The 24,217-nt window shown below is 41.0% G+C and overlaps 1 protein-coding gene and 1 long non-coding RNA gene across 2 annotated transcripts in view; one reads left to right on the top strand and one right to left on the bottom strand.

The window, feature by feature from the left end:
* The window catches only part of ADGRD1 (adhesion G protein-coupled receptor D1), a 250,026-nt gene that overhangs the window by 167,317 nt on the left and 58,492 nt on the right, over positions 1-24,217 (top strand). The window contains exons 18-20 of the mRNA XM_074972786.1: positions 1,630-1,741; positions 10,121-10,274; positions 22,997-23,063. Of these exons, the coding sequence (XP_074828887.1) occupies positions 1,630-1,741; positions 10,121-10,274; positions 22,997-23,063 (333 nt within the window). The remainder of the gene's footprint in view (positions 1-1,629; positions 1,742-10,120; positions 10,275-22,996; positions 23,064-24,217) is intronic.
* Positions 16,467-24,217, bottom strand: part of LOC141999408 (uncharacterized) — a 342,290-nt gene continuing 334,539 nt past the window's right edge. The window contains exons 4-6 of the long non-coding RNA XR_012642004.1: positions 18,704-18,813; positions 18,444-18,575; positions 16,467-17,124 (exon numbers count right to left, since the gene is read on the bottom strand). This is a non-coding gene — a long non-coding RNA (uncharacterized LOC141999408). The remainder of the gene's footprint in view (positions 17,125-18,443; positions 18,576-18,703; positions 18,814-24,217) is intronic.

Here is a 24,217-nt window from a genome sequence, read left to right as displayed (position 1 = left end):
TTTGCTAGTGGGAGATCTACTCCATGGATCCCTCGCTGCTTCTGACTGTGAGAGCAGAACAGCAGATGGGAGAAGGTTTGGGAAGGAAAGGAGCTATGTTACTTCATACAGCTCCCAGGAAGACACCTGGGCTGTGGAGCCTATAGGGAAATGGGAAACATCAGAAGACTTAAAAGAAGAGCTTGGACACAGCTTATAGTCACAAGGCTGAGTTACACCATTCATACATAGCATTTCTTTGAAACCATGCCATGTCACTTAAAATAATTTGATTAGTTTTTACTGGAGGACAGGGCCTCATTGGACAACTGAAGGGAAATGTTGCAAACTAGTTTTAAATGGCTGTGAGCTAAGCAGAGTGGAATCTGTTGAGTTCTTAGCTTCTGTACACACTGGCAACAGATGGCCAGTGTCTAAGAGTGCTGCAGCCTTACTTGCTTTCTGGATTGGTGATGCTTCAGTTTATGTCTACATGAAGTTCATAACTAGAGAGACACTGGCACTGTGCAATGCTACGTGTCTTTGAATTACTTGTAGGACATAGATAGACAGACCTCTATGTCTCTTCAATAAACCCTTGATATTCTAAATGGGTGTTGGCTAAAATGATGACAAAAAAAGCCAACATGACAAAAAGCTATACTTGTTTTCCACCTAGTCTGTGTCATTGTGTCATCTGGTGGCGGGCATTACATGATGTATCATCATGAGCAGTTGGCAATGCAGCGAGATGTGTAGGAAAGATGGAAGTGCCTATCTTTGTGTACAGACAGTACTATCATTCATGATGCCAAACATCCAGCCCAGTTACTGAAAGGGTTAAAACTGATAGATAGGGACTGGCAGGCATTGGATTAGATAAGAAAATCTGCTGTCCCTAAATCTTCTTCTCTTTTTAGAATCAAATTATGTTGAGGATCTGAAATATTCAGACAAGTGGAGGTTTTTCACTTCCTGGTTGTGGCTGGGAAACAAAGCAAGAGTGCCAGAAAACTTTTAAGAAAGTGTGTTCTCTTAGGATTTTCAGCCTGCTTTTCTAGAGCTAAGAGAGAAAGGTTTAGACTTTTTGTATTGTGTTAATGCCCAGGTGACATCACCAGGGTCAGGGCCCCTCTGAGCTAGGTATTGCACAGATACACAGAAAGATACAGTGCCCGCCCTGCCCCGAAGCTGGCAATCTTATCCAAGTCAAACCTAAATCTGAGCCTTTTTAGGGTCACTCATTCCTACTGAAATAGGCATAAAATGCTTGTGTTGAATACAAGTTAAAATCAAGCTGTGATGTCATTTGGGCTGGATTCTGCAAGATGTGGAGGGTCTTCTGCAAGGTGCTGATCTGCCTCTGTGCCCACTGACATCCTTCAGCGCTCAGCACCTTGCAGGATCGGGCCCTTTATTAATACTCTTCCACCCATTACTAGTAGAGCTACTTAATGTGCACCTCGATCCTTTTGGTTTGTTCAGTGTTGTGTCAGCATATTGGGGAACCTGATTAAACACAGCTTAATCCTGAAGGAAGAAAGAACTCAAAACCGCATCATAAAAAATAACCCCATGCAAATAAATCATAAATGTATTACTGCTTCTTGGAATATTGTTTTACTCATGAGCCTTTCCTCCTTCGCCCAGCTCTGTCAGCACCATGCGTAATCAGCGCTACCACATCCATGCAAACCTGTCCTTTGCCATCCTGGTGGCTCAGATCCTGCTTCTCATCAGCTTTCAATTCAGCCCTGGAATGGTAAGTATTGAAAAGCACATTTTGCCTTTTTTTTTTTTTTGGCAAGTCACCTCCATGGACGTAAATACAGCATGCCAAGAGCAAGATTGTGTGTATTACAACCTTTCTCTTATTTTAAACACACCTCTAAGCCAAAAATCCTAACCCACAGCACAAGACAAAGCAAGTTAAAGGCTTTTATACCCCCAAACTATTTTATCACTGCATCCGTCCGTGCTTGGCATTTGAAAAATAAAAACAGAGATGCTGATCATCAAATGTATGAAACTATTTCTATTCTGTTCCATTCTACCTAGATTCTCATACTGCCCTCATCACCATAGTGTCCAAACACCTTAGTGCATTAATTAATCTAACTAACATCTATCACATTTGGTTCATCCTTTCTCTTCAGGGAGGAAATTGCATGCGCTGTAGCATTTTGTATAGGTAGGATTTTTTCCCAGTATGTCCATATTGCATTAGACAAGGAAAATTGAAGAAGTGCCCCTTGCATTTTGAGTGGAAAGAGTTGAGGTTTCCGGTGGTCCTAGTTCCTGTGGCAGTTAAGTTCTTCAGTCTTGGACTAGCTCCTGAGAAAGCTCTGTCTCCTGCACAGATGAGCTTTACTTGTGTGGCAGAAAGTTCTGTTGTGCTAAGGAACATAATTGTTGACCACAGTCCTTATCCTGGAGTTTTAGATGATTTTTTGGCTGTCATGGCCTTAGGCAATTTGAGCAAATAGAAGATAAGGACCAAGACCTTAAACTTGATTCAGTATTCTATGGAAAACCAGTGCAGATAGTGAGGACAGGTTTGATGTGCTTGGGATAGCCATGCTGCTGAAGAGACGCGCTGCAGGGTTCTGCACTGGCTGGAGTTTCCTAAGGGCTGATGGCTCCTTGCCCCAGGTATAAGCATTGTTGTAGTTCAGTTGGAAGGTGATGAAGGGGTGCATAACCAAAGCCAGGTCATTGTCTACCAATATGGGACAGAGTTTCTTAGCCAGGCAGAGATGGTAGAGAGCATTACTTGAGGGTGCTGCTTTGTGAGTATGGACTGAATTGACCAATTGTAGGTGTGTACCTGTTTTCAGGAAGGGACTGCTCCCACCTTGAAGTTCTTATAAGACTTTGAAAGCAATGTACTAACTTTTCATTTAAAACTATGGGCCATATTGAACCCTGAGATGTACTGGTCTTCAGTCTATGGACACATCCTGCAGATGAAAAGTTCCTTGCTCCAAGCAGCTGCAGGATCAGGACTGATACCATTTGTTAGACCAGAATAATAGGGATGTGCCAAGTTACCCACAACAGATGTAATGAGCAAATAGATCTGGCTTCCCACCAGAGGAAGAACATGTAATTTGTTACCATTGATGTACTGGTGTTTGTGGCTTTTATTAAAAAAAAGCTATTTAAAATTAACACAGGATCCTAAGATGTAAATTCCCTCCTGCATCAGGAGAAAACAAAATCTTATTTTTAGATAATGTTCCACAGCACTTCAGATTTTTAATAGAACAAAACTTGGCTGCTTTGGAGATCAGCGGCTGTACCATACTGCTTTTGACAACCAACATGCAGGTTCTTATTCATCTGTCATTCTTTCTGTTTTCAGTACAAGCACATATGAGAGTTGTGTGCTTTTCATTCGGGCAACACAAAACATAGGTAAATTTGTATTCAAATCAATTGGCATCCTGTGGGCTTCTGGTAAGTTGTTAATATCTGGCATTTACAGAGTTTTCATCTGAGGATCTAAAAGCACTTTGTAAAACTGGGTATCCTTATTTTCATTTTACAGAAGAGTGATCTGAAACACAGAGAGGGCAAAAAGTAGTAGAAGATCACCCAGTGAATCAATAGCAGAGCCAGGAATAGAATATAGGGAATCCTGATTTCTAATATCACACCATCTGGAGTCATCATAGAATCTCAGGGTTGGAAAGGACCTCAGAGGTCATCTAGTCCAAAGCAGGACCAATCCCCAATTTTTAGCTGAGATCCCTAAATGGCCCCCTCAAGGATTGAACTCAGAACCCTGGGTTTAGCAGGCCAAATGCTCAAACCACTAAGCTATCCCTCCCCCCGTGAGAGGGAAGGAAGGAAGGAAGGATAGTCCATGGGCTATACTTTTCTCACTAGTGGTCCATGCTGCCCTTCTCTCACCACATCTGCCAATATGGCCCTGTGTTTCTCATGTCTTGGCACCCTTGCATTAGATGATGATGATTTTCAGGAGCAATGTCATTTGTGGAGCCGTGGCATTTGTCTCTCCACCCATGTGTCAGTCCCTGACGTGCACAGCTCAGGGATGAAGGTTGACATAAAAACATGAAAGAAAAATGAACAATTCACCCCAAATTTCCTATCAGCTGAAACCTTAGCAGGTCCTGAGTGAACATGATAAGGTGCTGGGGAGAAAATGACAGCGAATGGTTTAACTTTAGATGGAAAATAAATGCAGACTGCAGAAAACAGCAACAGTGATACAATCTGAAATAGAAAACAAGGGAAGCCTCACACTAAAATAATGCTCAATAGATCAGGTAGGCTGCTAAAACTTCACCTAGAGGACAGTCTTGGGGGAAATAAAATACATATAGGGAATAAAACAACATTGACAAAAAAGATGATCTCATTGTCATGGTCTCTCTCTTGCAATTTCCACTGATACAGGGTTTTGAACAAAAGCCTTTTGGCTCCTCACCTGCTCTCCCCACCTAGTCTTTTAAAATGCTAAGAATTCTCAGTTGCCTTTCTGGTGAAGGCTCCTTCTTTTTGGATGGCTGTTGCCAAAGCTGACCATGTTCACCAAGCTCTTGGCCTCTTATGGTACTGTGGCCCTGTCTGCACGCATACACGGATGGTTTAATTAAACCTCTTTATTTAAGCTTATTCAGTGAAACCGATGCAAACTCCTGTGTAGACACTAATTTCATTTTAAGAGTTCTGTATTTCAGTTTAGCTTAAACCTTCTCCAAGTTGACTTGAGCTAAACTGAGCTAAGCCTGCTTTAAACCAGAATTAGAACAACGCTGGTTTAACTGAACTGCTTTAATATCACCCCTTAAGTAAAGTGGAGCAACTTTGCCTACAGACAGTCCCTAAGCAGAAGCTCTGTAGGTGCAGGAGGAAATTTGCATCCTATGGCTTTGATTCTCCAATGCCCTGGGCTTTGTGCCGTCATTTAAATGGGCATGAAGTGCTTCCAAATCAGAAGGGTAGCACTGTACACTCACTTTGCCCTGATGTAAACATAATCTAGGGCAAAGGAGAAATCAGCCTGTCAAACTGTTACTCAAGTTTACTTTCCTTTTCTCCTTTGTATTTTTAGCTTCAGGTATTCCCAGCACACCTATTTTAGTTAGTCAGTGCTCTAGATAGTGGGAAATTAAAGGCGCGAATTGATGTGAACCAATTTCAAGATAATTCCTTTCTTCCTTCCAACGCCTGCAACAATTTTTTTCAACATTTATTTAATTTCCCCTTTTGTGAGTCTAGAAGGGGCAGTTGGAGCCTACGATTTAATGGATGAGCGATAGTAATGGGGTCTTATTCTTTTTCTTCATCCAGCTCATACAATTAAAATAGCAATTAAGAATAATCAATTTTAAAATTAATAACAGCAGAATATGCAGTAAGTAAAAACTTTCAAGTACACGGTATGTTATTCCATGCACAAATATCAGCCATTTTCATTCTGTCACCCAGATTATATTTATTTTATATTAAGAAAGCAACAAAGCAAGGAAAAAAGTCTCCCTAAGAGAGCACAGTGTGCTTGTCTCCTCTATAGATGGCTGCAGCCAAGCACAAAATGGCCACTGCCTCCACAACAGTTAGGGGTCTTTTCTCCATTTAAAAGTACAGGAAACAGCATGTCATATATACCATATGAATTAAGGCCTGGATTTGTTCCTGGTTTTGCCATTTACTTTCTCTGAGACCTGAGCCAATGTATGTAGCCTCTCTGGGCTTCAGTTTCCCCACCAGTAAAATAAGGATAATTATATGTACACATCATTATAAAGGTCTTTAAGAGCTATGGATGAAAAGCTCCTTGTAAGTATTAACTACATGATTATTATTGTTTTCGTTTGTTGCTGTGTTCGGATGGAAGATCCTTGGTGTTACAATTCATCCTTTTTATTATTCATGTGTCCTTGAAAGCTTTTACTTACTGAGTATTCTGCTGTTACTAATTTTAAAACTGATTACCCTTAATTGCTATTTTAATTGCATGGGCTGGAGGATACTGCACAAAAGAGAGAGAATTTACTCTCGGTGCTGTGGTTTGCTTCATCTTCTCTTTCTGCTAGAGATGGGCCTATCTAGTTAAGGCAAAAAAATTTCTATAAATCCTATATGCAACACAATGGTGTCTCTCACTCTTCAAATCCAAGAAGCTGAGACAGGATATCGGGGTAATCACCCAAAATTGCCCTGTTCTGTTCATTCTTTCTGAAACATCTGGCACTGGCCACTGTCAGAAGACAGGATACTGGGATAGATGGACCATTGGTTTGAATATTCTTATGTTCTTATATTTTCAAATAAAGTGTCAATTAGGTCCGTGTAGCCAAACTAAGTACAGCAAAGGCCTGGGAGTGGCATTATGTCAACAGATGACGCAGCAATACCTGAAATTACCACTGCCCTTGGATTTTATTCAGGATCTCTCTAACCCACCATGAAATCTGGGTGCTTCAGTTGGATACCAAAGAGAGCTGCATGTAGCCCAGTGTTTGTGCCAATCAAGCAGATCTCAGTTACATTACCTGTCCATTTGCCATTTCTACTACATTAATTTCGTAGGGTGGGCACAAGTTTAGTCAATTCCATTATAACCTTAAAACAGAGGAACTCTTTCCCTTAAATGTATTTAGCTCCTCGTAGAAAATTTAATCCCTAAGATTTAAACAATAGGGATAAACTGGCATTATATGTTCTAGAGCTCTCAGTACGGAATTAATCCTAAAGTCACCTGGGCCATTTTCTTAGAGATGATAGCTTCCGCACATACCATATTTTCTCCTACTGACAGGCACATCAAGCATCTTTGCCATCCGAACAGTGGCAGCCAGAGTGGATTTTTTAAAAAAATTAAAAATTTATGTTTTCACATGCTACCAAAAAAAAAAAAAAAAGAAAAGAAGCAGCATCCAGCAGCATCCAGAGACCTGCATGTTTGTAAGGCAGAAGCACATGTATTTACACAAAATAAAATGAAGTCTACAGTGACCTAGAGGCAGTAAATAGCCTTATGTTTTACTGGCAAAACCCAGTGTGTATCAACAATTGTTTGAAGTTCTGTAGTGGGCATATTGAGCTGTTTTTCACTCTGTGCTCCTCTGAGCAGTACTGAACCACAGACACAGGAAAGAAAGGATAAAGCGACTCCGCAAGACGAGGAAAAAACAACTACCTTTACTTAGGCTACCGTCCTACGGGCATCTACCTAAACTGAAGATCAAATGAGGAGTGCAGCAGTATATAGAAACAGCACATTTTCATGGTGGTGGGTTTTTTGGTTGTTTTTCTTTGGTACTGTAACAAAACTGCCACTCAAGTTAGAAGCACCATCACAAGCTGGATTCAGACAAGTTGCCCAAACGAACCTGTATTCATACTGCAGCCATGGATTGTGTCAGTCTTAATTTCCTTTGCTTCCACATTGGTTTTGCTTCGCTCAGCCACTTGCTGTTTCTGACACATCTGGTTGGCTGGGCAGCAAATGGATAGCTCACATTTTACAGATCTAGCCTCTATTGTAGGTTGGTTTTCTGTTGCATTTATTTTCTTTTGGGGGTGGGGGCAGCTTTCTTGTGTAAATCGGGTAGAATTTAAATGGACTCCATGTTATTGTTTGGCCTCTGATATTATGATAAAGAACTTAACCAGGATATTTTTTGTAGGTTTCATCAATGAACAGATCCAGTTGTGGTCCAATGTCACCAAAACATTTCAGAATTCCTTATGTATTAGTGGTATTGTTTGTTTGTATACTGATTTGGGCGTCTTGAAAGAATAGTGGATCAGACACCGATCTCACATCTGTTAAATTCACCGTTATTTTGTTGCAGTCAGTGGAGTTTTTATGGATTTGTTATCGGTATATCAGAAAAACAGGAACTTTGTCCCTGCTCCAGTGTAGAACCTCTAGAATGCAGCTCAGATAGGGCTAGGAGAGTTCAACTCTCATTACATTATCAAGTCTCTACACACCCACATAAAGGGTGAAATGCCACAACATGGCAGCTAAGCTAATACAACAAAGGGAACTGCTTATTTACATTTGAAAGAAGTGGAGAGAGCAGACTGGTTCCCATTGGCAATGTTATTTCTGCACATAGGCATCCAGGCAATTGAAGCATGACTGTGGGCTTTGCCCAGGTGAAGGAAGGACACTAGGAAAGAAAATAATAACTGCTCTTTTGTCTTCTCACTTAAATGGGTTGTAAACTAGCAAAGACCCCTGTGAAATGCAGTAGGTGTCTAAAAGGCTTTTTGAGTAACGTTGTCAAAGCAAAGCAATCCAGACATCATCAGTGTGCTGGAAAAGATGCAATATGGAGATGTATCTGGGATTTATTCCAAGAAGGAGGCCTAAAATATACCTTAACCTAAAGCGGACGAAACAAGTGTGTCCTGCAGTAAATAATCTGCAGCCACATCTATCAGATGGCCATGTAACAAGAGAAACTAGGTATGATGGGACAGCCTTGCAAAGCAATTAATGGTGGAAGAGCAATGGGCTGTGTGCATACATGAGGAGTGGGGAAGAGCAAGGGATTAGGTTTTGCTGTTTTTATAAGACAGGCAGTTATGGGATTTGGTACAAAAAGTATCTCTTTGAGGAATAATCAGCGATAACAGTTACGGTCTCAGCCCCTTAGGGAAAGTTGACAATTAAAGCCCATGCTTATATTGCCTGTATTCTGTATGACGCTCATGAACATTGTCTAATTCAGCTGAATATGACCTAAGAAGAATGTTTCTAGTTCAGCTACATACTCCTAGCGCTGGCATTTCTTTCTTTGTCAAGAATTCATTTATCTTCAAAGCATTTTATAGATAAAACTGAAATTACTATTTCTCTTTACCTAAGTTGGACTCTCCTACTTTCTGGATGCCATGTTGGCCTGTGAGAATATTACTGTGTCCAACTGGGCCCTAAACGTTATATTATTCACAAAAATGCAGCCTCCCCTGGACCCTTCTCTATGGTCATCACTTTTCCTTTTCCCAGAATTTCTCTGTCTCACTGTGCTACACACACCATCAAGGAGTGTTTGAGATGTCTGAAAGAACTCAGTAGCCATGACTTCTTGTCCTCCTTCTTGTCCACTAGACCCATTTCTGGCAAATATGGCTTTGTACACTGGGCACTGTAACTTACTCTGGGAAATTGATGCTATTGGACTGGCAAGTGTGTAATACAAGCTAGATAACTACCATAAGTCAATTATAACTCATGACCCAACTATGGCTCATTATAAGCCAATTCTGACACTTTTTAGCATGTAATATAGTGAATGGAGAATCTTGTGAGACTTGCTGAATTGCTAATTGGGACAGACACAATTGGAAATACAATAAGTTTGAGTCCAAACGTCCTATTTTAAATATGAGGAACAGCAGACTAAGGAGGGACTCACTGGCAAGATAAAGTTAGAAACTAAGGCCCAGAGTTTTAAAGGTATTTAGGCCTTGCTGTGCTTAGCATTGCAATGCCTAACCGATTTAGGATAGTCAGTGGGATTTGGGCTCCTAAGTGCCTAAATCATGTTTGAAAATAAAACTTAGGCTCCTAAACCAGTTAGGTGTTGTAATGCTGCACACAGGAAAACACCTAAATAGCTTTTAAAAACCTGGACCTGAGTTAAATCTGTCACTTTGTTGAGGTTTCTCCTGAAAGCCACATGCAATGACTTTCACTAAACCCTTGGAGAAATTCAGCTGCTCCTCCTCCTTCCACAGGTCATGTCACCCCTTGCTTCCAAATCTCCTATTTATCTCATAGTCAGTTGTCTCTAGAACTGCCTCACCAGGGGAGTTGATCCTGCACTCGAGTGCCTCTAACTCTCATTGACTTCAGTGGGAATGATTGGTATGTTATGGGGGAAGGGGCAGAAATAGGCCTGTGGTTTGGTTCTCTTAAGTCCATCTGGTACAAATGGGTTTGGCAACTAGTTTTTCTGATTACAGCATAGGCTCCTTAGATGTGTCACTTTGAAGCTGTCTCTCTAATGCTTTATTATTTTTCTTTACTATCCTTTTACTCTAGTGTGTTTTTTTGTTTACTGTGAAAACACAAAAAACCCAAACTGTGGAAAAAATTCACCAAGAATTTTGACTAATTTTTTTTTTTTTTTTTTGCTTCATATGGTAGGTGCCTTGCAAAATCTTGGCCATTCTCCTTCATTTCTTCTTCCTGAGTGCTTTTGCTTGGATGCTGGTGGAAGGATTTCATCTCTACAGCATGGTGATCAAAGTGTTTGGGTCAGAAGAGAGCAAGCATTTATACTACTATGGGATTGGATGGGGTAAGTGTTTAATAACAATCTCCTCCTCACCTCTTTTAAATCTGCGATAAGAGCTCATCTATGAATCCTGGCCACCGAATTTATATAGTACAGATAAAGCTGAACTTTGGGAGAGCATTAAATAATATGGTACAATGTGATTTTATCTGATGTGCCATCTCTCATATTAAAAGTGTCTCTGAAATAGACAAAAGAAGGAAGCAGCTGTAACAGTGATCACAGTCTGTTTTGCAAATATCAGGTCTGTTAGGTAGGAAGATGCATCTTTTCTGACCACACTTCGAAGTATATAGATTCTAATCCAAATCCCATAGAAGCAAATGGAATCAATTCCTTTGACTTCTCTGTGAGCTGGATTCGATCCTTAGTCATAAAGCCAATATTGGACTAAGTGGGGCTCTTGCAATACCCCCGTGTTCTATTTCTGGTTCTGCCACTTACTCATTTTGTGACATTGGGAACATCACCCTATACCCCCCCATTTCCCTACCTGTGAAATGGATATAACCGTTCAGGAGATTTCATTAGCGGATGATTGTAATACACTTTGACATCCTTATGTGAAAGGGGCTACATAAGAACCCAGATTTAAGACTAAAAATGTGATCATAGGATTCAGGAATACTGAGCAGGGCCATTCACTACTTTTTCAAATGCAGGATCCAAAATATGAGCTGCATGCATGGGGAAATGAATAAAAACAGCCCACTACGCCTATCTTATTCAAAACTCTTTACACAAGACAAAAGATATCTTGCTCTCATTGTTTTGGAGACATGTGAATGATGCTTGGCAAAGCTCCACAATTAGAAGAAGAAAAGAAAGTGATATACTGGGACAAAAGGAGGCGTGAGAAAAGATAACAAAGAATGGAATACCTATATCATTATGGATAAATTCAAAAATATTTTAAAACAGGCATTATCTTTTCTCCACTGATTCATTTGGAAGCTGACTCAAAACCAATTATAACAATAATACAAACCTACTGTCAGTCATAATTGGAATATTTAATACCTATTCCACACTGCAGGCCTTTGCAGTAGCAATGCCATTCATTTACATGTTTCAGCTGCTCCTACTTTACGTTTTTTCAGCATGACCTTTTCATTCTGCTCATCACTTTCTTTTCCTTTTAAAAATGTTCTTCTAACGAATTTTCTTCCAAGTGCCTCTGGATACACATTCGTGGGTAACATGGTCTCTATCATGTTGGGGGAGCAAACTCTAGATTAATTAGTTAAGACTCCCCGCCCCCCTTTGCCTCCCTGCAAAAGGTTAGAAATATCAAATCCATTGATAGCTTTGTCAGTTGCCTTGGAGAAAATCCCAGGGAGAACAGCTGGTGTTTATTGGACATGCCAGCTAATCAGGGACTCTTTTAGATAATGGAAGTCCTTGGAGAAAACAAACACTCTGATTGGTTGTTGGGGCATTTAATGCTCTTCTTATCATTCTCCAAATGTTCTTTAATTGGCTTGCATGAGCTGTGACTCCCACCACCACTTGGTTCCACTGCTGATGGCCAATGAATATTCCTCACTGGCCAGCCTTCACTGTTGTGTCTGGTTGAAAATAGAATTCGATTTTTCATTTTGAGTCAGCTTCCAAGCAAAACTGTCGAAGTTTGACTTCTAGTCAATCTTTTGAAAATCGCTTCATTTTGCAAGTGTCCTCAATGGTGCTACATTGTCTCTCCACCCTGCCCCCCCGCGTGGTTCTATTGACTCACGTAATAATAAACAAACATGGAATCAGTCACCCCAACTGGAACATTGGTTACAAACAGAACTTCACTGCACATTGGACACTGGATCTAAGCTGACTTTTTCTAGGAGAAATAACCACCAAAAGAGAGACAGAAAGGGAGAAATCCTACTCTTTGTCCTTTTCCTAACTGATCTAAAATGAATTCAACAATCAGGAAAACAAATTCAGATAAGGTTTTTTTTGAGTCTGAATCTGCAGGTGAATATGAACCCTTGGGATAAGAGCTCAGAGAGAGAGAGAGGGATGGTTGAATGCAATAGTGCATTAAGCCATTGACCCTGAATTTCCATTTTCATGCATGTTTGACCTGATTGTCTAAAGCTTGTTTGTTGCTGTTACCTTTTCCACTTTATAAATTATAAGCGTATGAGCCTTTTGCATCTTGAAATTAAACTCACTTTGCTACTTCATCTGGCTGTTAGTGGACTGCCCATACTGTACCTGATTTGAGGGAAAAGTCTGCACTCCTTACAGCAGATTTGTTAAACTTGCTGAATTTAATTTAACTTAGGGCTGGGAAGATGTCCCTGACTGTACCTCCCTCCTACCTCCTGTGGAGATGGTGAGATTAATGTGAATTAACAGGACTGTATTGACTAATGACAGCTGTGCAAATCACCATCTCTCCATGCCAACTTTCTATGAATTAATGTCACGTACAGACTTATGGAATGCATCCTTCAATCTGATTGGTTTAAATGAGTTGTGTTCCTTAAAGAATGACCAATTTACATGCCTACAATGCCAATCATGCATCTTACAGCTGCTGTTTTCCAAAAAAGTTTTAAAGCTGTCCTACAGTGTTATCAGCAAAGTCCTGTGAAATATTTTCAGAGAAACCAAAGAACCACCAAGAAAAACTCCCCCATTTCAGGTTTTACTACAAACTTATACCAGGTTTACTGGGGTTCATAGATCATGTGTGTGAATTTAGGCCCAATCACAAGAAAACTTGAGCTCATTTGTGGTCTGGGGTTTAAATCACATGAGATTCATGTGGTTCACATTCTTTCAGTGCTGATGTGAGAGAAACCTGGCACTTTTGGACTGAGAGTTGATTTGAGATTTTTGAACCCCTAATGTCAGGAATGCAAACCCAAATGGATCGAAATCTAAGAAAATGTTCTTACAAACTGTTGGGAAGTGAAATTGGCAAGTTTCACATGGTTCTTGTTTGAAGAGGCTTTTTAAAATATCTATTATTATGAAGAATAAGGATATGAATCTCATAGGGGAATTGGCTTACAGCATAAGCTTTGATACATTAATTAACAAATAATTAATTATTAACTGCTGCTTGAAGATACATTCTTATGCATACAAATCACAGACAAATGTAAGTTTAGCCTTTTTTTCCTGCTCCCCTATGCTTAATATTAGCATTTATTATTTGTAAAGTGGCAGTGGTCTGCCCAGTAGTGTATCCAACACAGGAAAACCATGGTGTCCAAGTTGGCAAACACTTATTGTCAAGCAAAGATAACTCACATGAGTGTGCCCCAGGCTATTGCAATGTGACCTGAAATACTGCAATATGATTACTATAATTAAATAAATGCTAATTATTGCACTGTGGCCTAACCTATTGCAGTGCATACACAATGACTTATAAATAAACGCCTTGAGTAGAGGTTTGTAGGATTAGGCCCATGGCCCGGGGCCTAGGAGCTTGCAGTGTAAATAGACATCCAACACAAAATTCACTAGGGAACAAATGGTGGAAGGTTCTATATTAGAACAGGGCCTTTGTGCATTTTTTTCCTAGTGTTGTTGTTCTTGGCAGATAGAGTGTAAGTCAGACATGTTGGCATGCACTGATTGTCCATAGATCCCTGTGAAGTGTAGCTAAGACTCAGGCAGACAGCAGATAAGAGTGCATCCAACAATGATAAATTCCCTAATGAAAAATTTGCATTGAACATTTTTTTTTTTTTACAGGTAGCTCAGTTTCTAAAATTGGTAGATTTTGACTGCCAATCCTACAGTGTTCTGAGACAAGTGAAATCTTCCCAAGGAATGTAAATGTCAGTACAAATCAGGTTGCTAGGAAATTGTTTTGTATTGCTTTAGAGAAACCTGCATTTGAATTGGCTGTTGGGTTTTCTTAATCACATTTGACATCATGTCATTGTTGAAAATGTGTCAAAACAGTCCTGAAATAATTTAACTAGTCAGGTGTACCCCAGGCTATTTATCACTTGATGAATACCAGTGGGTACTTTCATAGTCTGTGCTATGAATACCATTCACTGCCTGTAATCTGGCTCTGGTATTCACTGAGTGGATAATGGATGCTGCTTAGTGGACCTCAGTATATATATCATTTTAAATTTTATTAGTGTGTCAGAACTATAAAGTGACTAGAAACTACAGTATACTGTAGGAACAGAGAGGTTTAATGCCAAAGAAGAAAGGGAATGCTATTGAAGTAACTGCTGCTTGAATTAAGGTGGACGTGCTAGGAGATGTAATATCTTTTATTGGACCAACTTCTGTGTGTGTGTGTGCGCGTGTGTGTGTGTATATATATATTATTCACATTGCAGTCTCTCACTTCCATACTAAACATATAGGGCCATCAAAGGGACAGGAGTGATGCGAATGAACCTATCAGTTGCTAACCCATATTATTGGCATCTTGACCTTGCATGTGGATGGAAATGTTCAAGCCAGTCAATACTGCCGTCATTTGCAATGTGTTAATGGTTCTGTGTGCTCATGTATTAATGCACATAGAGGTTCAGTTTGAGTTGTTAGTTCATGAACACAAGGGAGGAAGTATATAATTGATGAGGGTTTTATACATCTTAACCAAGCCCTCTCAGCTCTGGGAAAAGACATTTGGCTCTGAAATAAGTGTTTGATAAATTGATAAATCAAGAACTGAACTGTGGTCATGCTTGTACTGGAGACATAAAAGCAGAGTCCCAAATGGATCTCTATTAGTCAAAAGAATCACAATGTGTTATTCCTCCCAACAGCAGCTGCCCTTTCTTTTTCTGACTTCTTAGAAGCTTTCACTGGTTAATATCTGCTTGCTAGACTTTCATTTTGGAGCAGGACAACTCATTGGTATAACAGTATAATTTAATACCAGAAAACTTTGAATCCTGTTGAGTATTTTGTTTTCAAAATATTGCATCTCCATAAATATTTACTGTAGAAGCCATAAAGGTTTTGTCTCTTCATACAAATCTGTGTTCAACTGTGGAAGTTGTAGCACGTGAGTGAGTGAACCTCTTTTGACCACTGCAGTGCAAACTAGCCTGTTGCCCTCAGACATTTGTGTATGTGAATTTCCTGATGTCTGACAGCTGTGGCCAGTTTTTCACCAACTGGAGCATGATACTGACCCAAAATGAATTAAAGCTGTTGAAGAGGATGACTCATCTTGGACCAGTCAAAGCAGGTTGCCCCTGTCTTCATCTTTCAGTCTTATCTCACATGTGAAGACGACCACCCTTTGCACATTCATAGGTCCTGGAGTGTGCAAAATGTGGGTCTGATTTTTACAAACCCAAGCAAATAGTCCTTGCATCAGCATTCCCATTGAATCTCTTGTGAGAGTACAGTTTTGCAGCATCTGGATTAATGAAGAGTTGAAACTAGGGGCAAAATCTGACAGGAGATGGGAACAAGTAAGCTCTGGATTGAATGTCAAGAAATATCCTACCATATTCTGTGATGGCTGAGAGAAATTACTTCAGTTAAATGAATTCAGCAGAGAGACAGATTACCAAATGTTCTGAATCATCTGAAGTCTCTGTGTATTATCATCAGTCCAAAGAGTGCTAGAATTACTTTGATATCTACAGTTGTCAGTAATTCAAAAGATGATTGATTCTAAGAAGGGAATACCTTTAAAAATAGCTAGAGACTGGTTGGAATAATGCTCTGTTGCCTTGGTGATTCAGGATAACATATAGAGATCAATATATCAAAACTTTCAAAACACCTTCTCCCTCTCACCCATTTGTCAGACATTGATGATATCGGTTGTTGTGTGGAAAGTTACTACAGTGGAATGTTGTACTTAACCCATTCCCAGCATTGCAGGCATTTTTCTTTTCCCTTTGATTACTAGTTAGAATTGGGCATTTAGTTTCCATCCATTTGAATGTTGATTATTTGCTGCCACTTGGTTGAGTTAGATCCAGCGCCCTTCTCTAGGGCTGGGATAACCCAATGGGAAAAAAAAATCGTATCAGATGAGATTAACTCTACTCCTGCTAAACAAATTAGAGAATATACTTTTCCCAGCCAGGCAATAAATGGTCTTTCCAGGAGCTTGAAATAAATATACTTCTTCTTTGAGTAGTGTCCCTATGGGTGCTTCACTGTAAGCGCATGTGCACCCCTGCGCCTCTAATCAGAGATTTTGGGTAGCAGCGTCCATTGAGCCTGCACATGTGCTCTCCCTCCCTCGCGGCTATCTAGCCCTGCGTGGGGGAATTCCCCTCACTTCCAGCTCAACTGCCCTCCCAATTTATGAGGTGATTCTAGATCCTACCAAAGTCATCTGGCAGACACCAGCCTCCATTGCATCAACCAGAAATAAAAAATAATTAAGAAAAAAAAATACTACATCCCTCCCAAAGAGGCAGACTGTTTCAATGTCTGCAACACAAATCCATCACAAGGGATGTGGTTAATGCATGAAGCAAGCAACATAATGCCAAATTGACCCCATATGATCGGGCTTGGCAAGATGGTGTATTTGTTGGCGACTTTACCAAATTGTCATGGCCAAATACAATTTCATTAATTATGGGAAACTCAGTGCATTTCTGGAACATTTACTGGAACACAAAAGGAACAGTTTCAGACCATTCTTAGAGAGGGTCAGTTAATAGCCAGACTGGTGCTAGAGACAGCACTGGATGTAGCTGATACAGCTGCCCGCTCGGTCTCCATGACAGTGGTACTGAGGTAGGCTTCCTGGCTACACCTTTCTGGATTGCCCAAAAAGCTGCAGAAGACTTCCAATTTGAAGGGCCCAAACTCTTCATGAAGAAGACAGATTCTTCTCTCCACATCCTGAAGGATTCCTGGAGCACATTACGCTCTCTGGGAATCTACACTGCAGGACAGAAGAGAAGATGTATCTCTTAGCCACAGCACAGGACACAACCTCCTCAATACCCACCATCTCCACGCTGTTACGAGCCACAGTGTAAGAGGACCAGGGTTCAAAAGCAGAAGCAGTCCGCAACCTCTCAAACCGCCTCTGCTAAGCACTTTTGACAGGTTGGTCGAGGGCCTGAACAATTATACCTTGCAACATCAGCTGCCACCTACACACCTGCCACACCCCTTCAGAAGTCACCTGGCCCTACTTCACAGCAGTTGGGAGAATATCACCTCTGACAGGTGGGTTCTGGAGATAATTTTGAAGAGTTATGCCATTCAATTAATGTCCCTCCCTGATTCCAACCCTTCTTCCCCATCCCCCTTCCAGGGACCCTTCTCATGAGAACCTGCTTCATCAGGAAATATATAATTTGTTATGCCTAGGGGCCCCTGAACCAGTCCCGGTGCAACTCAGGAGCAAGGGGTTTTACTCTCATTGTTTTCTGATCCCCAAGGCGAAGGGAAGTTGGAGGCCCATTCTAGATCTAAAGGCATTAAACAAATACAGGAAGGTGCAGATGTTCAAGATGGACACAAGAGGCAGCCATTATTCCAGCTCTAGAGCAAGGAGATTGATTTCCAGCACTCAACCTACAAGAAGTCTACTTCCATATCTCAATATAACCATTGTACGGGAGGTTTTCTATGGTTTACCTTTGGGGCAGGACCATTATCAGTACAGACTGCTCCACCCAGGATATTCTCCAAGGTTCTCTTCATTGTAGCGGTGCACTAACCCCGGTACAGCAACTGGAATTGATCAGCACCAACCTTGATGCAGTACAAGCGAGACATTCCTCCTGCTATGCAGACTCACCACCCTGGGATGGGTGCCTCCCTAATAGGCTGGGGAGTTCACCTACACAATCACAAGGTTCAGGGCAAATGGCCTTCCAAAGAAGTGACCTTCCATAGCACTCTTTTGGAGCTAAGGGCTGTCAGGAATGCATGTGCACACTTTCTGCCTTTCATCAAGAACACCCACATAAAAGTCATGATAGTCTTAATATGACCTGTATGTTTTACATAAATTGCCAAGGGGGTGCCAGATCTCCCTCCTGCTGCAAGGAAGCACTCAAACTTTGGAATTGGTGCATCCACCACAATGTTCTCATCTCAGCTTGCTATCTACCAGGCATACAGAATGTGACAGCCGACAGTCTCAGTTGGAATTTTTGTCATGACCATGAGTGGGTATTGAACTCAGAGGTCCTTCAAGATATATTTGCCCTTTGGGGAACCCTGACTACCGATCTCTTTGCTACTTACCAGAACAAGAAATGTCCTCGTTACTGCTTCAGGGCTGGCCTGGGGAAACAGTCACTGGGAGATGCCCTCATCCTCCCATGGGACGGGGCCCTCTTGTATGCCTTTTCCCAGTTTCATCTTCTATTGAAGGTCCTGTTGAAAATTCAACAAGACAAAGGGAGAGTTATTCTGATTGCCCCTCCTGGCCATGACAAGTCTGGCTCCCTTACCTGACATAGATGGCAACATGCCCTCCTGTTCCTCTTTGGCCCATTCCTTACCTGCTCTCTCAAAACAATGGGCTGATCCTTCACCCCAACCTGTGGGTCTTCCGTCTCCAGGCATGGCTCCTTCTTAGTTCCAAGGCTTAGAGGCACAATGCTCTGAGGAGCTGAAAGACATGTTGCAACACAGCCAAAAGCTGACCACTCAACATACTTACCTACAAAATGGAAACGATTCCAAGTTTGTTGTCATTCTAAAAACATAGACCCAGCCTCGTCTTCCCTCTCTCTGATTTTGCACTACATTTTAGACCTCAAGAGATCAAAACTCTCACTCAGCTCTCTTAAGGAACATCTCGCAGTGAAAACGGCTTTCCACTGCCAGGTAGACAGATACTCGGTGTTTGCTTACCCACTGATGCGTAGATTCCTTAAGGGCATTGGGAATCTCTTCCCACATGAGACATCACCTGCTCCCACCTAGGGCCTTAACCTAGTTCTCAGGGCTTTGACTAGACCTTCCTTTGAGTCCATAGCAACTTGCTCTCTCTCACACCTGTCCATGAAGACAGCATTTCTAATTGCCATCACCTCAGCTAGGCACATAGGAGAAATAAGAACAGGAGTACTTGTGGCACTTAGAGACTAACAAATTTATTTGAGCATAAGCTTTCGTGGGCTACAGCCCGCTTCATCGGATGCATAGAATGAAACATATAGTAAGAAGGTATTTAAACATACAGAGAACATGAAAAGGTGGAAGTACCCATACCAACTGTAAGAGGCTAATTAATTAAGAGGAGCTATTATCAGCAGGGGAAAAAAACTTTTCAAGTGATAATCAAGATGGCCCATTCCAGACAGTTGACACGAAGGTGTGAGGATACTTAATATGGGGAAATAGATTCAATTAGTGTAATGACTGAGCCATTCCCAGTCTCTGTTCAAACCTAAGTTAATGGTATCTAGTTTGCATATTAATATTAATAGATTTTCAGCCCAAGAAGTTCAGATACATTTTGGGTGACATCTGGGTGCTTATCTGAACTGAACCAAATGTCCTGAGGCTGACCCATCCTTGCTTATTCCCCAGAAGTCCAGAATTTGAGGCTATGTTGCAGTGTGGCTCATACTCACTTATTAATATGCAGTGCTGCATAGCATGCAATGATACTACAGAGGTATGCATGTTGCAAATGCCACGGCTTAGATGACAGACTTGTGTAGTACAATATCCTGTATCTGATGCTGCACTTCCTAACGTAAAGCATATCGTGTCACATCATACGTTTGAAGGGTTGGGGTAAGGCTGGTGAACATGTTTAGAACATCTCAACCGAGGAAACAATCAAATACAGTATAAAAAAGCACAACCGGCATTTTTACATGGATGATAAATAGCAGTACTAGCACTGCATTAGCACTTTTGCTATTGTGTTCCTAGAATTAACTATTATGAGATGTTGTCTGACTCTAACAGCTCATCTGCAGTTTTTACTCATAAGCCCAGGATTGAGCAAATACCCTTAATATCTTCGTGTACTATATTATCCATAGGAGTGTTCCAGGCCAGATCAAATCTTGTGACCTCATCAGGCTAAATATGTTTGATTCCTACCTTTACAGAATGTCTCAAATGGTTGGTTCTTCAGAGAACAATATGTTTCTTTCATGGTAACAAAATCCTAATTTATTTTAGATGCTAACCTCCACCCCCATCTATCTTTTAATAGCCTGTTACTGCAGAGTGAAGAAAAATGCTGCACTGTAGGCTGTAGACCATTTTACATTCATTGAATTAACTGTTCTTGTTATCCAGATGACTGCACTATGCTTCATCTGTATACGTTTTATTATCTTGCTAGGGAACTCTGTATTTAATTTTCTTCTTCGTTGCAGATTAAAATGGATAAATAATCAAGTTAAATCCTGTGACTATCTGAAATTTGCCTCAGGCTAGCATCCTGAGGGATAGTAAGCACAAGTACTTTTTGTGTACGAGACAGATTATCTACATGTGAAGGCTGTTAGCCCTGGGAAGAAAACTCATACCACAAGATTATTAGCCAGTGCCAAGCAACTTCTTATTGTTATTTATATTACCGTAGCACCTAGGAGCTCCATTCCTGGACCAGGACCTCATTGTGCAAAGTGCTATACCAACACAGAAAAGAAAGACTGACTCTGCCCCCTTAGGCTGTGTATACATTCAGTTAATTGGGTTTATTGAGTTTGAGTACCTAGCCTAGCCTAGCCGTGAGCAGTCACACTACAAAGCCATACCCATTACTGGGTTCTCAATGTTTCTACACTTGCCTGTGTGTGTCTGTGAGCATATCCCTCATATTCTCTGTGTTGAGATGCTCTATGGTTCCTTTTGTGGTCAGCTGTGTCAATTGTGGGAGAATTTGTCCTTTTCTTCTGGGGGAACTGTGGGAAGGGCATTGGAAGACCATCAGCACTCTACTGATTCACCACACGCCCCCACTACAAAGTGGATGGGTTTCAGCCCAAGTTAAAGTGGACCCCAGATCCTTCCTGAGTCCCCGAGCTGGGTCAGCTAGCCTGGTCTTCAGGCACTTCCAACCCCAGGTCAGTGATTTTTCTTTGGGCATGGGGGGAGAGGGGAAGGCCTTAGGACTAAAATCTGGGTAAATGGCCAGCTTAACTGTGCAGTGTAGACGTGCCCTTAGTCAGTTGTATTTGAAACAGTAAAAACCTGGGCTTTTGTCTTTCAGGGGTTGTCAAGAGTATGGCTTAGGTAAGATGATATGGGCCTCGTTTCAGCCAAGCACTCAAATGTGATGAATCAGGGTCATGTACAATTGATTATTCTGGGTATCACATGTTAGTGAACAGGGTTTTCCATTGTTTAAAAATACGACTGTCTATGACAGTATTTTAGACTTTAGAATTCACTTTGTAGTGCGGCACTTAGGAGACCGTGGGCCTGATTCTGCTCTCATTTGCACTGATGTAATTCAGGAGTAACTCCACCCTGAAGTTATTCTGGTATAACACTGAAGCAAGCACGTTTACTTGCTGGCTGTTGAATATTTTTGTCATTGATAAATATGTATTGCTCCTGGCAATGATCACTTAAGAATTGAAACACCTCTGCCTAAAACTGCAGGTTTGCCCTTCTGGAAACATCCTATGGAATTTAATTGGGATGAAACCAATAAGGTTCTATGGAAATTAATTTTAAAAGGTTTTGTAGAAATTACTGCAAAACTCCATAGATTTTATTACTGAATTATCTCCCTTCCATGGTATTTTTTAAAAAAATATCTTGTACATCTTATTCTTTAGCAGGAGTATAGTTATTAAATCTATAAAATGATTTAAAAAGCCACCCTATTTCCACATCATTTTCTGTTCGCTACATGGGACATCTATAGGGGCCTGACAGACAATCCTTTGCTAGGTAAAGAGTTCCTGCTTTACCCTGTTCAAAACCGTTGGTAGCAGAAACCTTGCTTCCTTTCTAACTACTCGCTTGGAAAACTATTAAAGTGACACAACAAGACGTCATTATGCTCTGGGCCAGCTGCACACAGTTACCATTGAAGGCAGAAGCACAGTAGCCTGAATCTGTATAATACTTATGTAACGTTGTCAAGTGTTCCCTCCCTCCTGGCAGTAATGATAGGAAATGTAATTTATTTACTTTAAGCAAATACATCTCCCACTAGAAATCTCTCATACATTCATATTAGGAAACATACCCTCTGAGGGCATCTGAATGGGATCTTAACTTGGTCCAATTTATTCAAGACTCTCTCTCTCCCTACCCATTTGTGATGCTCAAAAGAGTAACTGGGTGTTGACATTTCTAGGCTATCTCCATGCTAATTGTGAACCCTCCTGGAGATTTGAGACTGTTTTCTAGGACTATTTTTGGATGCTTGGATTAGGATCATTGACTCGGCATGTATGACTGAAGTAGATAAGCCTGAAGAAGAGCTCTGTGTACGCTCGAAAGCTTCTCTGTGTCACCAACAGAAGTTGGTCCAATAAAAGATATTATCTCACCCACCTTGTCACTCACCTGTAGCTCACGAAAGCTCAGGCTCAAATAAACTGATTAGTCTCTAAGGTGCCACAAGTACTCCTTTTCTTTTTTCTTTTTACGAATACAGACTAACACGGCTGTTACTCTGAAACCTGTCACCTTGTCTGTGTAATTTAGCTGCACAAAGGGCTCTACGGCACATGTAACTCTGAAACACGTGAGCTGTTTGCTGCCTGTGAAGATTTCTTCTGGGCACACTGATTGAATTTACGTGGTTTTCTGAAGGGAAGCATCAGGTGCAGTTTTGACACTGTCGCCATCTCTGAATTTTGCAGGGTGCCCACTGGTGATCTGCATCATCTCTGCAGCTTCAGCCATGGACTATTATGGAGAACATGAGAAGTGAGTACAGAAAGATCTACCTCTGTTTAAAATATGAAAACAAGTAAGATATCAGGGGAGGGCAGGACTAATGCTAAATATCTTCCCACAGGGCCTGATTCTGGGCTCCAACAACTCCCATTGACTTCAGTGGGAATTGAGGGTGTCTAGCACTATTTATCGCTTATGCATTGCACATTAGGTCTATATATTGAGGCTATTTGCACATCTGCCAGGGATGGGCTCAACTTTGAAAGTTCAGATCCATAATCAGAGCTGAGTGTGAACTTCCTCAGAGTTTGGGGATGAGATGGTGGAAGAGATTCTTAGATCTAGAGTTCCGGTTTGGATCCATCTCTTTGGGCACTACTGTAATACAACCAATAATAGTAATAAATACACATGCGTATGTAAGGGTATTTATATATGTTCACTTTTGTTTTGAGCATATTTATTTTACTAATAAAACTGAATTGCTCAAGGATTCTTTGTTTGGACTGAAACAGCTAACCAGCTCTCCTGCTCTTAGTCTTTATTGTTGATGTACTTTTCCGCATTTAAAATGTGTTAGGAAACAGCCACCCACAAATAGTTCTCTATGAGATTGCTCAACATTATAGTGTTCTGTTCCATAAAGAGATACTGCCTCCGGCAATAGTGATGGTGGAAGTTCATGCTAGGTAATCTTTATTGTTTTTAACATGTATGTTACATCTGAACTCCAGTTTTGACTAAACACGGATCAGAGAGCAACAAAAGTAACCAAAATATTTGGCCCACCTTGATTATCATGCACATTATAGGGAGAGTGGTTACTTTGGATGAGCTATTACCAGCAGGAGAGTGAGTTTGTGTGTGTATGGGGTTGGGGGGGTGAGAAAACCTGGATTTGTGCTGGAAATGGCCCACCTTGATTATCATGCACATTGTAAGGAGAGTGGTCACTTTGGATAAGCTATTACCAGCAGGAGAGTGAGTTTGTGTGTGTGTGTTTTTTGGAAAAAAGGGGGGGGGGTGAGAAAACCTGTATTTGTGCTGGAAATGTCCCACCTTGATTTTCATGCACGTTGTAAGGAGAGTGGTCACTTTGGATAGGCTATTACCAGCAGGAGAGTGAGTTTGTGTGTGTGGTTTTTGGAGGGGCGTGAGGGGGTGAGAGAACCTGGATTTGTGCA

This window comes from Natator depressus, chromosome 15 (genome assembly GCF_965152275.1).
Source record: "Natator depressus isolate rNatDep1 chromosome 15, rNatDep2.hap1, whole genome shotgun sequence".
NCBI lineage: Eukaryota > Metazoa > Chordata > Testudines > Cheloniidae > Natator > Natator depressus.
The sequence above is the reverse complement of the archived record's forward strand: the minus strand, read 5'-3'. Positions and strand labels throughout refer to the sequence as shown.